The sequence below is a fragment of the Balaenoptera physalus genome (assembly GCF_965194825.1).
Source record: "Balaenoptera physalus genome assembly, chromosome: X".
Lineage (NCBI taxonomy): Eukaryota > Metazoa > Chordata > Mammalia > Artiodactyla > Balaenopteridae > Balaenoptera > Balaenoptera physalus.
The window spans coordinates 14479179-14496872 of record NC_138903.1 but is presented as its reverse complement, the minus strand read 5'-3'; the positions used below and the strand labels follow the sequence as shown (position 1 = coordinate 14496872).

General features: G+C 43.8%; 1 protein-coding gene across 1 annotated transcript in view; it reads right to left on the bottom strand.

Annotated features, from left to right (window-relative positions):
• The window catches only part of SYAP1 (synapse associated protein 1), a 28248-nt gene that overhangs the window by 4563 nt on the left and 5991 nt on the right, over positions 1-17694 (bottom strand). Inside the window, exons 2-6 of the mRNA XM_082447241.1 lie at positions 16642-16760; positions 15768-15834; positions 11710-11783; positions 4210-4349; positions 488-636 (exon numbers count right to left, since the gene is read on the bottom strand). Coding sequence (XP_082303367.1) covers positions 488-636; positions 4210-4349; positions 11710-11783; positions 15768-15834; positions 16642-16760 — 549 coding nt within the window. The remainder of the gene's footprint in view (positions 1-487; positions 637-4209; positions 4350-11709; positions 11784-15767; positions 15835-16641; positions 16761-17694) is intronic.

Sequence of the window (17694 nt, the reverse complement as noted above, 5' to 3'; positions counted from 1 at the left end):
CAGAAACCAGGGGTAAAGCTGTCAGAATAAGGAAGAGTCACATGTGTAACTGACCGGCGTCTAGCTCCAGGCTGGATATCTTAGCTCCGTTCTACAGACGGGAGCACTGCGGAAATGAGCAGGCTGAATGGAAGACTGAGAAGCGAAGAAGAGCAGGGAACTGAGTCAGCGGAGAACAGAAGGTATAAAAAGCGCAAGGAAAGAGATGGGAAGACGACCGGTGACGGAGGGAGAAATAAAAAACCCGAAGAAAGAAAAAGACAGCAAAGTGAAAGAAAGCTGGGGGAAGACGGTGAGCAGGGTCAGAGAGAGGGCAACAAGGGAAGAATGAGCATTTTATCTGGAAAGAAAAGAACTTTCCCTAAGATGACGATGACATTTCTGGTATATACACGATGACAAGCTCATGAGAGTCTCTAAATGAAGAATATTTTAAAAGTAACTCCTTTGTTTTTTTCCCGCAGAGTGACGTCTTCTCTGAATATACCTGTCAGTGGCAACTCATCCTCTCTGCCGTGGCTCTTCTCCTCCTTCCCGGTAGCCTGCTGCTGGGCCGCCAGAGCCGTGAGCTGGGCTGACTGCTTAATCAGGGAGACTCGGTAAAAGTAGTTCCTCCAAAACACTTCTTCCTTCACACTTTGAAAGACAAACAACAACGCGTTTGAGAAGGCATGCATAAAGTGTGTGCAGGGTTTAGCTGTTGCAGTGGAGATGGGAATAGATGACTTTTAGGGACATTTTCGAATCTGAATGAGGCTCAAACGAAATTCTCATTTGCTTTTGAATTGAAAGCTGAATAACAGGATAAAGAGAATAGCTATCTTCTCCACAGCAGCAAAAGACAAGTTTATAGAACACCAACGAAACCTCAGTGTTTCTTGGTATTTTAATACCAACACTGCCCTCAGCAGAAGAAAACAGGGTACTGCTGTCAAAGCACCATGAGCAACCTGGGAGACGGAAGCAGAGCCAGGGCTCCAGCTGTTTGCTGTTTACCGAAGGATTAAACGCTTTCAAGCAGTGAGAATAAAGTATTGTGGGTGTTGCTCCTCATGAGAGGAAATGTTTGGTAGCTTGCAAATAACTAGCAATCAGTAACAGTTAGCAATGAGGTGGAAGATGGTTGATAAAAAAAAGACTGAAGTGCAGTTCAACCTGAGAACTCTCAGTGGTTCTCAAACTTGGCTGCACATTAGAGGCACCTGGGGTGGGGCATTGGTGCCCAAGAGGGGTAAGGTAAGTATCCATACGGGGGTGGCCTGGAATGGAGAGTGAGAGCCTGAGCAGAGAGAGGAGGGTGTCTAAGCTCGGGGGTGGGTGGTGGTGAAAAAGGAAGATTGGTCACTCGCAAGGGGATTGATTGCTTAAGTAAAAATATTAAGGATAGTGGAAACCAGGTTTCTCACCATCAGAAAAGGGAGTTACAATCATGGAAAGGGAAAACTCTAGAATGATCCCTGTTGTGAAGTATCACTGTGAACACATGGCTTTCATTTGAGAGAGATGCAAACAAGTCCATGTGTGTGTATATGAGCACACTAGCTCTGTCCACTCAGTGGGCCAAGGAGTAGTGACACCCCAATAACCATGAGCATGCCTAATGCTTAGACCTTGGTTTCTAAACACCACTTTCCACTAAAAGGAACCAGAACTCCTTGGATAAATGGCCAATTCTAGGGTTACAGCAGGGGAAGAACAAGGTGAGCCTGGAGGACTATCTCATGCCAGAAAGGAAGTGCTCAAAAAATGATAGGGAGACTTCCCTGGTGGCGCAGTGGTTAAGAATCCACCTGCCAATGCAGGAGACATGGGTTCAAGCCCTGGTCCAGGAAGATTCCACATGCCGCGGAGCAACTAAGCCTGTGCGCCACAACTACTGAGCCTGCGCTCTAGAGCCCACGAGCCACAGCTACTGAGCCCACGTGCCACAGCTACTGAAGCCCCTGCACCTAGAGCCCGTGCTCTGCAACAAGAGAAGCCACCGCAATGAGAAGCCTGCACACTGTAACGAAGAGTAGCCCCCGCTCGCTGCAACTGGAGAAAAGCCCACACGCAGCAACGAAGACCCAACACAGCCAAAAATAAATAAATAAATAGATAAATAAATAAATAAATTAAAAACAAAAAAAAAATCCGCCTGCCAATGCAGGGGACGTGGGTTCAAGCCCTGGTCCTGGAAGATCCCACATGCTGTGGAGCAACTAAGCCCGCGAGCCACAACTACTGAGCCCACGCACCACAACTACTGAAGCCCGCACGCCTAGAGCCCGAGCTCTGCAATGAGAAGCCACTGCCATGAGAAGCCTGCGCACCGCAACAAAGAGTAGCCCCCGCTCGCCGCAACTAGAGAAAGCCCGTACGCAGCAACGAAGACCCAATGCAGCCAAAAATAAATAAATAAAATAAATAAATTTAAAAAAAGAAAAAAGAAAAAATGTCCCAAATGATAAAGGTTGTACTTCTGTATGTCAGGAAGGAAAAGTCCAGAAGTCTTATATTTGTATGTGATGGCTTATTTTTGTTTTGTTTTAATATGGAAATTTCAACAAAACAAAAGTAGAGAGACTAGAACAATGAACCCTCATGTACCTGTGACCTAACTTCAACACTTACCAGCATTCTGCCAACCACATTTCAAAATCTATGCCCCTCTCCCCTGCATAAATGCTTTTCTTTGGGTGGGGTTGGAATATTTTAAGGCAATGCCAGGCATCATGTCCTTTCATCCATAAATACTTCAGTAAATATTCCTAACAGATAAAGACTCATAAAAAATAACCCTAATTTCTAAATCTTCCCTAACAGAATAAGCAGTAGGAAACTGGAATTATATTACTCAATGGGCAGTTTTCGTAGCTGGTGACAAAACAAAAATACTGTTTGTCAAATATCAATTCTCCAAAGCTTAAAAGAAATCTAAAATTACTGTCAGCAGCGAGAGGGAGTGCAGAATTGGCAATAACCAAAACTACATGCCTGCCACGAGCACCCCAGGCCACACGTCTGAGCGCCTCAGGGCCTCTGGACAGTCCTGAGAAGCCGGCAGAGAGCCCAACGTGTGGCTCGGGGTGATTCGAATGGTCTTTGAGTTGCGGGAGCGCATCTGACCCCAGAGCTTTGCCACTCTTCTCTCAAAGGCAGCCCATGGGGGCAGAAGGCACCGGGCGGCTCTGAAGGCTGGTGCCGAGGCCCCAAGGAGCGGTGAGACAGCCAGGGACTGAACTGCACAGCAGAGACCAGGAGCCCAGGGCTCTGCACTCAGGGACAGTCGGTACAGCTGAGAACGGGGGCACATGGCTGTACTGAAGCCGCAGGGCTCAGGCTCTCCCCGTTGTTTGGCCTACAGCCAGGCTGGAGGCCGAGGAGTCCTCTGGGGGAAGCCACCCGGCCCAGGTCTACTGAGCCGCCCTGCCCAAATGGCCCTGGGGAGCACACAGTCCCAAAGGATGGGTAAGAAAAGCTTGCAGCATGAACCACAGAGCCCAAATCCAAGATGCAGGGAAAGAGCATAGCGAAATGGGTATCTCAAGAAAGCCAGATTTCATGTCCTCAGAGAACAGTAAGATACTGCATCATACAACAAGAAGAGAGTCATAAAACAGGAACAGTCACGGAACACCAAAGACCGCTGACTTTAAAAATGGGGCAGATTCAAAAGAAGGCACTGGAATTAGAAAAGGTGAGGAAGAACCCATGGTGGCAGAGGGGAAGGAAGGTGGCCTCTGCTGATGGCCATGTCACAGAAGTCAGGATGCATGTGTTGGAGCTTAATGGACAAGCAGAGATCTGCAGAGGGGAGAAGCCTCGGGTGGGAAGCAGAACAAGACTGCTGCTGCCAGAGAGCAGAGACTGAGTGGAGAAAAGGCAGCGGCCAGGTCCTGATGGGCCTCGGGAGACCTTAATTTTATTCAGGAGGGCATGGGCACTTCTGCTGTTTTTATAGGAAAATTCGTTCTACCTTCTAACTGGGGATAAAAGAGCACATATCATCTGGACCCCAAAATTCCTGAAAAGTCCACCCTGAGTTTTGATTCTATGGCACCCTATGTGGGGCGCGGGGGTTGGGAGGGTGCTGCTGAAGGGCCGCAGAGCCCCTTTTCACAAAGAGCGTCTGAGAGCATCCTGGCCCCCATCCCATGCTTCTTCCCCGATACCCGCTACATGATCAGGGCCATACATGCCACTCTGGCTCGAGAGCCCACTGCTTACAGTTTAGGAACAAGGGCAAATCTCATCCTGCTCAGGAGCTCGTCCTCTTGGAGCATGACCAGGGCGACAGGGTACATCTGATCAAAGTCAAAGTTAAACTGCACGCCGGCTGGAGGGTCACGAAGGAAGTTCCTCTTGTCCTTTCATAAAAAGAGGAAAAACATAGGGAAAACCATAGACTGCAATTAATAAGTAATAACACATCACTGATCTGACACACTGAATTCTCCTAAATGCTTCAGCCGCAAAGTACACTGAGCTGTCATTAACCTGCCTGCCTTAGAGAGAGTGGAGAATGACCAATCCTTTCATATATTCTTTAACGGTTTCAACTGGAGAGAGCATCATGGGAGGCCTACAGCCAGGCCGGAGGCTGAGGAGTCCTCTGGGGGAAGCCATCCGGCCCACGGCTACTGAGCTGCCCTGCCCAAACGGCCCTTTGGGCAGGGTGGCAAGTGTTCAGCCAAGGTTCGGCAAGTGAACCAACAATGAGCCTTTCCCCTGCCTGGCCATGATCTGTGGAGAAGCGGCACTGTGTCTTTCTCAGTCACCATTGCATTCCCAGGGCATTTCTTGCCAATCAGACAAGAAAAAGAAATGAAAGGAATCCAAACTGGAAAGGAAGAAGTAAAACTGTCACTGTTGGCAGATGACATGATACTATACATAGAAAATCCTAACGATGCCACCAAAAAACTACTAGAGCTCATCAATGAATCTGGTAAAGTTGCAGGATACAAAATTAATATACAGAAATCTGTTGCATTTCTATACACTAACAATGAAATATCAGAAGGAGAAATTAAGAAAACAATCCCATTTACCATCACATCAAAATGAAATAAATACCTAGGAACAAATCTAATAACTAAGGAGGTAAAAGACCTGTACTTGGAAAACTATAAGACAATGATGAAAGAAACTGAAAACAACACAGATGGAAAGATATACCATGTTCATGGATTAGAAGAATTAATATTGTTATAATAACCATACTATCCAAGGCAATCTACAGATTTAATTCAATCCCTATCAAAATACCAATGGCATTTTCTGCACAACTAGGACAAATAATTCTAAAATTTGTACAGAAACACAAAAGGCCCTAAATAGCCAAAGCAATCTTGAGAAAGAAGAACAGAGCTGGCTCATGCTCCCTGACTTTAGACTATATTACAAAGCTACAGTCATCAAAACAGTATGGTACTGGTACAAAAACAGACATATAGATCAATGGAACAGAATAGAGAACCCAGAAATAAACCCATGCACTTACGGTCAATTAATCTATGACAAAGGAGGCAAGAATATACAATGGGAAAAGACAGTCTCTTCAATAAATGGTGCCGGGGGGACTTCCCTGGTGGCGCAGTGGTTAAGAATCCACCTGCCAATGCAGGGGACATGGGTTCGAGCCCTGGTCCGGGAAGATCCCACATTCCATGGAGCAACTAAGCCCGTGTGCCCCAACTACTGAGCCTGAGCTCTAGAGCCCACGAGCCACAACTACTGAGCCCGTGTGCCGCAACTGCTGAGGCCCGCGTGCCTAGAGCCCGTGCTCCGCAAGAAAAAGAAGCCACCGCAGTGAGAGGCTTGTGCACCGCAATGAAGACTGGCCCCTGCTCACCGCAACTAGAGAGAGCCCGCGCACAGCAATGAAGACCCAACGCAGCCAAAAATCAATCAATCAATAAATGGTGCTAGGAAAAATGGACAGCTACATGTAAAAGAATGAAATTAGAACATTTTCTCATACCATATACAACAATAAACTCAAAATGGATTAAAGACCTAAATGTAAGACCATTAAACCCTAAAACTCCTAGAAGAGAACACAGGCAGAACAGTCTTTGACATAAACTGTAGCAATATTTTTGGATCTGTCTCCTAAGGCAAAGGAAACAGAAGCAAAAATAAACAAATGGGACCTAATTAAACTTAAAAGCTTTTGCACAGCAAAGAAAACCATTCACAAAATGAAAAGACAACCTACTGAATGGGAGAAAATATTTGCAATATATTAAAAAATGGGCAGGAGAACTGAATAGACATTTTTCCAAAGAAGACATAGAGATGGCCAACAGGCACATGAAAAGATGCTCATTATCGCTAATCATCAGAGAAATGCAAATCAAAATCACAATGAGATGTCAACTCACACCTGTCAGAATAGCTTTCATCAAAATGACCACAAATAACGTTGGAAAGGATATGGAAAAAAGGGAACCCTCTTACACTGTTGATGGGAATGTAAATTGGTGCAGCCACTGTGGAAAACAGTATGGAGGTTTCTCAAAAAACTAAAAATAGAGCTACTATTTTTGGCCACGTTGGGTCTTCGTTGCTGCAGGCGGGCTTTCTCTAGTTGCGGTGAGCGGGGGCTACTCTTTGTTGCAGCGCACGGGCTTCTCCTTGTGGTGGCTTCTCTTGTTGTGGAGCACGGGCTCTAGGCGCCCAGGTTCAGTAGTTGTGGCTCGTGGGCTCCAGAGCGCAGGCTCAGTAGTTGTGGTGCACAGGCTTAGTTGCTCCACGGCATGTGGGATATTCCCGGACCAGGGCTCAAACCTGTGTCCCCTGCATTGGCAGGCGGATTCTTAACCACTGTGCCACCAGGGAAGTCCCAAGTGAATTATTCTTCATGCTGCTGCACTCAGGCTTAGGTTAAGATACCTTAAACTAAGGGTTAGCGAATTCACAATCCATTAAGAGGCACAGTCAACACAGTAACAAAATAAAATGCGTCATACAAACATTTTATCATTAATATATTAAAACTGGAGTCTCATTAAAAAGAAATCCAGGAATTCCCTGGCAGTCCAGTGGTTAGGACTCGGTGCTTTCACTGCTGGGGCCTGAGTTCAATCCCTGGCTGGGGAAATAAGATCCCACAAGCTGTGCAGTGTGGCCAGAAGAAAAAAAAAAAAAAAAGAAATCCAACCCAAGACTGTGTTAGAGAAAACATGCCCATCACAGAAGACCCTCGTATGGCCCATGACTGCATGGTCAGTACGTAATGTGGACATTCTGACTGGGCAGCACTGTGAATCTCCAGCGCGCCAGTACCTACTATGCCCAACCTGGAAGAGCTCTGACAGAGTCCATGTTTCTCTTGGACCAGTTCTCTTCAGTTAGTCAAGAAGTAAACAAAATGAAAGATCCAAGGGCAAACAAAGCTTTCCTGGATTAGGCAAATTTCCTAGGGAATGAGGATGGTTTTGAACTCCTCTGAGATGGAGCAGGACTCACACTGATTAACATATAAAGGAATGTCTCCAAACCACCCCCTTTCCCACAGACTGAGCATAACCAAGGCAAAAGGCTGTTGTTTTGGACCACTCAAACAATTAAGACTGATTGTTGCTATTCGATTTCTTTTTTTTTTCTTAAAGACCTTTTTTGTTTGTAAATATGATACACATCCATTTTTTGAAAATTCAAAACACCAAAGAAAAACATAGTCAAAAATCCCAACACCCACAGACAACCGTAGTAAGATATTTCCTCAAACACCCTCCCGGATGCGTGTCTCTCTGCAAACATGCACGTGTCTGTGTGAATACAACTTGATGTAAATAGGAAAATACTTGCAGCCTGTGGATCATCTGTTTTTCCTTTCCACTCAGAGTCGTGAACATCTTCCCATCTCCAATGTAGCTATGTCTACCCTGAATGAGCCATAATTTACTTAACCAGGCCCACTTCAGTAGTCATTTAGATTGGTTCTAATCTTTCCTTATAGAGAACCGTGCAAGTAACACCACTTTACAAACAATTTTTATTCCCTTCTAAAGTGATCTTTTTAGACTAAATTCCTGTAAGTGGGATTTCTAATCCAAGAGTATGGTTATTTTGACACAGATTGCCCAAACTCTCCTCCAGAAGATGGTAGCAGTTTATACTGCTACTAATAGCGTCAGTTTCATCTCATTTTGCTCATATTGGATTTTCACAATATTTTTGGTTTCTGATAATTCCTACATTAATAAGGCAAGAACAATTCTGAGCCTAAATGGATTTTATTTTATTATTATTATTTTTTGGCTGCGCCACACAGCTTGTGGGATCTTAGTTCCCCAACCAGAGATCAAACCCGGGCCCTCGGCAGTGAAAGCATGGAGTCCTAACCACTGGACCGCCAGGGAATTCCCCCTCAATGGATTTTAGTTATTTTACCTTCCAAAATAAACATTTCAAAGCCTGAAGTTGTCCCAATCATGTTTCACCTGGGTTTCTACACCGGCCTCCTAATGGGCACCTGTCTCCAGTCCCACTTCTCCCGCCCCAAGAAAAACATATTTTACCTATGACTACAATCCTTCAATGACTCCTTGCTGCCTTTAGGATAAAACCTAAACTTATCAGAATGGTATGATAAGGTCCTCATGACCTCTGCCTACCTACTTCTTCACCTGCATCCTACAGTCCGGTCAGACACAAATGCTCGCGATACCCCCACCTTAATGCCAAGCCCGGCCTCACGTCCCCCAGGCATCCACACACTCTCCTAAGACTCAACTCAGCTCCAGTGTCGCCACTTCTGGGAAGCTTCCTTGGGATCATCCTTTTCCCGCTCCACAATAAATGAGATGCTCCTCTCGCTGCACGTCCTTAGCGTCCTGTATTACATTCCTCATTCCAGGGAATAATCCTGTATGTGCGTTCATCGAGCAGCTCTCTAGCAAGCCTACGGGCTCCTGCAGCAGGGTGGATCTCATTTATCTCAAGTCCTAGGAGAAGGCTTGGCCTAGAGTAGTTACTAAGTTCGGTCAGCTGAATTGAGTTCTCACAAGTCTCTAATGACAAATGTACTATCAACTTCTTTTCATGTATTACGTGGCCCTATGTGGCCCTCCAATATAAAGAGCTTAAAGGGTTACTCTGCTATACACTCTGAAGTGTCCCAAACTAGTGCCTGGTAAGTTAGAGAATGTCAGGCAACTCCGGCAGAGTCTGCTAACCGTCTCCCAGTATCCATTTCTACCTTCCTTTCTTTCAGGATCACAACTCCGAGTTCCAGCTGGGCATGTGGCCACACAGCCAGAGACCGGATTTCCAGGCTCCCTGGAGTACAGGGGTGGCCGTGTGTCTAAGGTGCCAAAGGGGTGCGTGCCTGAGTGATAAGTGCAGTTTGCGGGTCTCGTCCTTCAGGTGGTCTGGTACAGCCACCTCTTTCCCAGTTCCCACAGGCTGGAACACAGTCATGCACACCGTGTCCTAGGGGCTGCTTGGGAGTAAGACAAGAAGAACTTAGGTCTCTAAGTGACTTTGTTGGGCAAAGCACACCTACTGAGACCACCTACCTCTGGACTGACTGTGAAGGGGAAGGAGGGAGGGAGGGAGAGAAACTCACAGCTCATTTAACCTACTGTGTTTTTAGATCTATTACAGCAATTGAATCTATTCCTTAACACATTCAGCAGCCACCATAAAGGATGGGTTGAAGACTGTTTCGAAGCCTCTGGGTCATGCCGAAATCTCGGAAGCTCTCTCGTAGGCGTGCCTGGTGCAACGTTTATTGCATCATTTATTCAGCAGATGATCATTCGGCACCTGCTATGCTCCGGGCTCCACGCCACCTGCTCAGCAGGGCAAAGCACAGATGGAGTCCCTGCCTTCACGGCACTTACATTCCAGCTGGGGGCGGTGGAGCAGGAAGAGAGACACAAGGGTTTAGACTGCCAGGGCTCTGAGCTGGTGTCACTGGGCGTGCAGGGCTGAAAGCGTGGTGAGGGAAGGCCTCTAGGAGATGTCATCTGAGCTGAGATCTTGTGGAATGGTGCAGGGTGAGGTTCGAGGAAGAAGGGCCAGCAAGCTCAAGGTACTAAAGCAGGACAAAGCTGGATCTAGTTGTACATCAGAAAGCAACAGTGGCTGGAGTGCTGGCAATCAGGCCAGTGGGGCACGAGGGAGCAGTGTGCAAAGCCAGGGGCCTCAGAAGCCAGCGGACGGAGTTTAAATCTTAGTCAACGAGAGATGAGACGCCACTAAAAGGGTCTGTGTAGGAGAGTGACACGAAGTGTGTTCACCATAAATGGACCCCTCTGGCTGCTGAGATGCACTTGTACTGGAAAGGGGCAAGGGTGGGACAACAGTCGGGATGGGATGCCTCGGGCAGAAGACGACAGCACCAGGAGCATGGTGATAGCAGTGAAGTGGACTAACGCTATGTCTGAACACAGCACTGTCAGGATGGGGGGGAGGCAGGACTCAAGAAAGACTCCTCTAGAAAAAACTGGTGGACAACTGGAGTCTTTTATTCTGACATGTAGAGGATGAGGAGAGGGACAGGTATGGGGGACAGAGGAGTTATGGGGACTTGGTTGGTATCTGACATTTACCCTCAAATGACACCGAGTCTCACTGTCAAAATTTCCTTCTGGGGATAAATAATCGGTGTGTGATGTCAGTGTCAAGTTTGGCTGTAACATGGTAAACAAAATACATGGTGACCACAATGAACCTGGAATTGGATGCTTAGGCCTTTAAGGATTTACTAATGGGAAGAAAAAAACCTTAAAGTGCCCTGGGGCCCTGGAAGGGAGGAAAAGCCCAGCTCTACATTTGTTTCTTTTCTAGACCAAGGTTCCATTTCTGACTTCGGTTAAAAAAAAAAGAAAAAAAAAAAAGAGTGGGTTAAAAGTAAAGCTTGAAAACCACTGATATAGTAAAAAGCCTTATTCGCTGCGTCCCATGCCCGGTGGGGTGCTGGATGCTGAGGACAGAGATCAAAGTCAGCCTCTGCTGAGAGTTCACAGCCCGGTGGAGACACAGACAAGAACTGAGGGTCAGGGACTTCCCTGGCGGCCCAGTGCTTAAGACTCCGCACTCCCAATGCAGGGGGTGTGGGTTTGATCCCTGGTCAGGGAACTAAGATCCCACACGCCGGACATCCACGAAAAATAAAAAAAGTGAGGGTCATATCTGAGAGTCTCGGTCCCCACACCTATACAGTGGTGGTAAAAGCCCCTACCCACCTCACAGACATACCACGAGGCTCAAAAGAGATAATGTGTGAGAAAGTGTTTCCTGAAACTATCAGGTGCTACACGATTGTTAGGTGGTATCACTCCGTTCCCTCTGAAGTCCTGAGAGAACATTTTGTGGCGCAGCATATGGAATTTTCTTTCTTTCAATTTCAGTTTCAGACAAATACATATAGTAGTTAAAGAGAAAATTTAGAATACAATCATTCAGAAGAATTAGAATGCTGTCTAGAAACTTCATGATTGCACATCTCAAAAGACTGTCTTAATAACATAAAAGAATCCTTTTAAGGCTGAAAGAATTATTTTGTGTAATAGGCTAGACTTTTCCAATAAGAGAAAACTACCTAAGAAAAAAGCAAATTTAAAGTCAGTGAAAAAAAATGATGAAAGCTGATGTGTACATTCCTAACATCTCAAAATATTTTTAAAATTGTATAGAAGAAAAACATTCTGCTAAGGATAAAGTCATGATAGGAAGGAAGTATTTCTATACAGGGTATCACAAGATACTTACAGCTGATAAGGCCAAGATTTGTTGTTGAATTGTTTCTTCATCATTACTATCAACCCATGGTGGTACTGCTACTTCTACAAGGTTTTTAATGGCAAAGAAGAGAAGAGAAAAAACAGGTTACAAGGGTTACACTGCGATCTGTGGACTGAAAGAATGAGAAAGCTTCCACATAACCATTTTAGCAATTTACTAATAAGTTCCAAATATGAACACTCATCACAATCTTCAGACTTGACGTATGAATCTTAGGCATGTATGCATTTGATAAAAAAATTCCTTAAATTATACAAGGGAAAAATTGGACAATGCCTTGACCAGGTGACCAAAATCAACATCACAAACGAGGGAGAGATGGCCATTGTGGGCCTCCAGACGCAATATCCTGAGAAGGACACGTCATCTATGTAGTATTCTGGCCAAGAATGAATAATCTGAATCTAATCATGAGGAAATATCAGACAAAGCCCAAATGAGAAATGGTCTATTTAAAAAAAGGAGGGGGGAGTATTCTTCAAAAACATTAACGTCATAAAAGATGAAGAAAGGCTGTGAAAATGTTCCAGATTATAGGAGGCTAAGAGACGTGACAAAAAGTGCAGTACTGTACCCAGGACTGGATGCTGTACTGAGGGGGAAAATGTATAAAGGACATTGCTGGGTCAAGTGACAAAATTAGACTATGAATATTATATCAATGTTAAATTTCCTAAAGCTGGTAACTGTACCATTGGTGTTTATGTACGAGAATATCCCTACTTCTTAGGAAATGCACACTGAATGGAACAGAAAAAAAGACACAGAGTGAGACAGAGAACGTAAATGATGAGGCAAATGGACTATGGCAATCTAGGAGGAGGGTACACAGGTGTTCTCTGTACTACTTTTATTGTAATTTTTCTGTACATGGAAATTATTTCCAAATAAAAAGCCTTTCTAAAAAGTTACTGTACTTGATTCATGACAAAAGGTGATAAGGAGGTTGCAAGATAAGGGCTTAGGAATTAAGAAAAGGGTTGTCAGAAGTGAAAGCAAATGAAGAAAGAAAAGGGCAAATTGGAGGCAGTAAACAAAAGGGCTGGGATCAAATCCTGCATTAAGTCTTCAGAAGCAAAAAGCTGGGGATGCAAAGACGACTAACACCCAGCCTGCATCATCTGGGGCTCACAAGAAAGAGATGATTACAACTCAGCAGGATTATAATGCCAGACGACAAACAGCAGCCACCTGGAGAGGCGAGTCCCATGGAATTCAGTGTGTGTGTGCGTGTGTGTGTGTGTGTGTGTGTGTGTGTGTGTGTGTGTGTGTGTCTGAGCCGAGGGCATGGCTAAGGCTGTGGAGCTCGGTGGTCAGCACAGAAGACAGCAAATGCAGAGGGTCCTCATATTTTTGCAGAAATAGTGCCTTTTACTATTAGTCTTCAAAAGTCAAATGGAAGACACATCCTACTGGGTACCAACTGATAGAAAAGTTATCTGCATGCATGGATGGATGGATGGATGGACGGACGGACACATGGACAGGCATCTGGTTCATTCTTTGGCTCATCCTAAACAAGCAAATGGTGGCAATTATAATCCAAATTCTGTTAATTATAAGGTAAAATTAACATATTCTCATACTTTTTAAAAAGTTAGGGTAAAGCCCCTTCAAAACTTTTTTCTTACACTGTTTAACATTTTGGTCTCCATTTTCAGTCTATTCACCTTGGGCAGCCTCTGCTCGTGCCACTTACCCTAGAATAATGAGGTCCTCCCAAGGCCCAAGCTACTGGTATGGATGAGACACCCCCCATCTCCCTGTTCCTCTAAGATGGTTCTTTTTAGGGTGACCAATAACCTCCTGCTTGTCCAATCCCATGGATATTTCTTAGTTCTTTTCTCCCTAGGCCACTTTCCTTATCTGGAAAATGGAAATAATAGGAAGTACTTCAGAGAGTTACTGTGACCGTTAAGGGAAGAGATGCACGTGCCCTTCCTCATGGTCACCGTAAATGGAACTCACCTGACCTTGCTCTTCTTGAAATTCTTCCCTCTCTGTGCTTTCATTGCTTCTCTCTCCTAGCTGTTCTCTCTCTCAAGTAAATGGGCACTAGTTTTAACGGCAGATGTGTTTCATCACTTACTAGCTGAGCAACCTTCAGCAAATTACTTAACCTTGCTGATCCTTCCTTTTATTAAAGGAGATGTTGTATATAAAGTGCCCAGCAGGCTCTCAGAAACTGCCGACTCCTTCCATTCTTCCGTGTCCCCTCAACACTGGAGCTCTCTACTCAGCACTGTTCACGCTTGACACACTCTTCACTGAGGAGCTCACCTACTCTCATGGTTTTTACATGACTTGACTAACGATCTGCATCAGCAGACAGAATTCTCCTCCATGCTTCAAACAGGACTGAACTGCTGCTGAACCCCATTCCATTAATTTAAAGCAGTGCTGACCAACAGAACTTCTTGCAGTGATGGAAATGCTCTATATCTGCACTGTCCAACATGGGAGCCACTGGCCCTATGTAGTGATCAGGCACTTAAAATGTGGCTAGTGTGACTGAGGAATGGATTTTCCCCATATGCCACCTTTGTTCCCTTCCTTGACTTTGTACATGTTCCTCTCCCCAGATGTCTAATAAGCACCTCAAGCAATTCCATTCCTGGGTATATATCTGAAAAAAACAAAAACACTCATTCAAAAAGATACATGCACCCTTATATTCATTGCAGCACTATTTACAATAGCCAAGACATGGAAGCAACCTAAATGTCCATCAACAGATGAATGGATAAAGAAGATGTGGTGTATATATATATACTCATATATGTGTGTGTACACACACACACACACACACACACACACACACACACACACACACACACAGGAATACTACTCAGCCATTAAAAATGAAATTTTGCATTTGCAGCAACATGGATGGACTTGGAGGGCATTATGCTAAGTGAAATAAGTCAGACAGAGAAAGACAAATACTGTATACCACTTATATGTGGAATCTAAAAAATACAACAAACTAGTGAATATAACAAAAAAGAAGCAGACTTACAGATAGAGAGAACAAGCTAGTGGTTACCAGTGGAGGGGGGAGGGGCAATATAGGAGAAGAGGGTAAAAAAAGGGTTATTATGGGATTATACAAAATCAAGTCTGTGAAACTTTTGAAAATTGTAAAGCACTAAAGAACTTAAAGAATCTTTCACTCAATTTAAAAAAAAAAAGTGAACTTGCCTCCAAATTTTTCACCCCCACTCCTTCCACAGTTCCCATCTCAGAGGCACCAACGAGCTCCTATACCAAGTCTCTGAGCCAGGGTCAACTTTACTGCTTCCCACGAATCACTAAGTTATGCTAACCTGTATAGTAGTTTATTTGTCCCAAAGAGCTACTTCCCACTTTTGAGTACTTAGGGGCAACAATGCCTGATGGGAACTCACCACAGGACTAACTAGTTCTTTTTGAATCTGTGGTACTGCTCAAACCAACTTAAGTATTTTACACTACTTTTGCCAAATTCAAAGACATGAGGCCAGTTTTGTGTCTGCACACCACCAAACAGTAAAAGCAGGCATTTTGAGATCTTGCAACTGCAAACATTTAAACAAGCATTTGTCAGTAAAGAAATGTATTGAGTAAGTTCTCAAACTCCCCGTGACTTTTCACGGCCCTCTGTCACTTCCCTGGAAAGCTCTTTCATTTTTTCTTCTGAACAGAATGGGAAGGGAGCCAACATTTGCTAAGTGCCTATTAGGTGTACATCAGACACTGTGCTGGACCTGTGATAAAATGAGAAATAAAAGCTCACTCTCTGTCAGAGCCAGCTCCCCAGAAGGGCTACCTCACCCACCATCATAGCCACCAGGAACTATTTCCTTCCTTCCTTTAAACCCTGAAGGTTTATAGGTTTGTCCCCACTAGTCTTTGTGCTACCTGAAAGTTGGGGGCGTAACTTAGACATTTTTGTATTCTCAGAGCCTTAGTGGGGTGTCTAGCACATAACCGGTGTTCAATAAAATTTGGCAGGCGAGTAGGTCATGTATAAACCTATACCATACCTGATTTTTTGGTATGCTGCTCCTCAACAAATTTTTTCTGTTCCTTCTGAAAATCTCCTATAATTGTCTGTTAAAAAATACATACAGTTATATTACTTTTAAAAGCTTATTATTGGATAAGAATTACGTTCAAGACTTGTGAAGTCTATTTGAGATATTTTATTCATTTTCTTCAAATAAAGAGACTAAAAAAGTGATACTTCTTCCTTTCCCCAATAAGAGGGGATCTTCGACAGTTCCGAACTTTTAAGTGTTCAGCTGCCTTTATGACAGATCATCTTTTCAAATGCAAAAATAAAATGAGTTAAAAACTGAATTTTTGTTTTATTCCATAAAACAATAAAAGACAGGTCAAATCTCATTCTAACAAATAGTACACACAACGAAAATATCTAAATAATAAGCTATCTAAAGTTTAACTGATGACCTCCTTAGTTCAAATAGTTACCAACATAAATGAAATTCCCTAGGCCTATACCCTACCACTGCAAAAAATGAACAAACTCACTCCTTAGAGTCTTAAAAGGGTTGTTCCTATTGGTCTAGGACTTTTAAAACTTACCCAAATGATACAAAGGCATAAATGTATTCTGAAATGGTTATAGTTGAAAATTAAACTCACAATATGAAAAGCTTAGTATTATCCAAAAGTATCAATGTATTTTAGAATATATTAAAACAAAAACAAAGGTTATTTAAATCAGGTAACTTATAGCTACTTATTATACAAAAAAGAGAGAAAAAACCCCAAGAATATGATATTTATCAGAATATGATACCCTACTTGGGTTAATAAAGTTCGTAAGAAGGGACGATTATATTAGCTGCTAATGCATTTCATAAACTTCTATTTCCGAAAGATATTTAAATGTACCTTATCAATGATGTCATCTATCTTTCCTTCTTCTACTGATTTCTTTATTGTTTGTGCTGTTTCAGTAACTGATTCGGTTATCTTTTTTGTAGCAGCAGTTGCAAAGTTAAATAGATAGTCTGTAAAGAATAAAAAAGAGTCTATGCTCCATTCAAGTACAATGGTTATTGTATTTGTGATTTCTCCCTTAATAAGTGCTTGTAAGACTCTTAAACCGTAGGGCATGTTCCTTGTTAATGAGGACTTGAAACAATGAGCGAGAAGCGCTGACAGTACTCCACTTTCTCAGTGGACAGGCCATCCATACTGGGCCTTTAATTCGTTGCTTTCAAAGACTGTTAGCATAGTCCCCAGTTCACCCCAGTAGCTGTTTCAAACTTATCTTGCCCTTCTCCAGTCTCCAGTTCTAACTTATCTCAGCAAGTAATCTCCCCGCCTACTTTACAATAAGATCAAGGCTACTTTTTACTTTCTTTCCTTCCTAAACCCTAAGCATCCCATCTTTATTTTCTCCTTCCCTCATGATCAAAAAAGAAGGAAAAAAGCCCCTCCTCTCCTAGATTAACTCATCCCATGATAAATCTGGGGGAGTTTTTAATAAATAGAAATCTTGGCAGGCCCTAATATAAATCTCTTCACTAATAATAATGAGCAAATATATAGAACGAAATTCAAACTGGAACATACGAACTTCACAAGACAAAACGAAAACACAAAATTAACTTTTCTAAAGACCTGAAAAGACATTTGTATCAAGACTCTTTTTGCACTATGATATGAAGGTGTATTTGTAGACAAGTATCATTTCAAAGTCCACATTCTACAGAATCTGGGCTGCAGGAAGCGACCTCAGGCAGGTGGTAGTGGGGGATGCTCCGGGCAACTGGCCTTCAAATCTCATCGCACAGAAAATGCTCCGTAAGTTAGGGCAGGCTTGCCTCTGCTACTTGCCCGTGCTGAGGGGGCAGGTGGGCTGACTCACAACACTCAGGCAGAGAGAAGACCCCACTAAGAATGGCCCAGGGAGCCTGGCACCCCTGATTAAATGGGTGG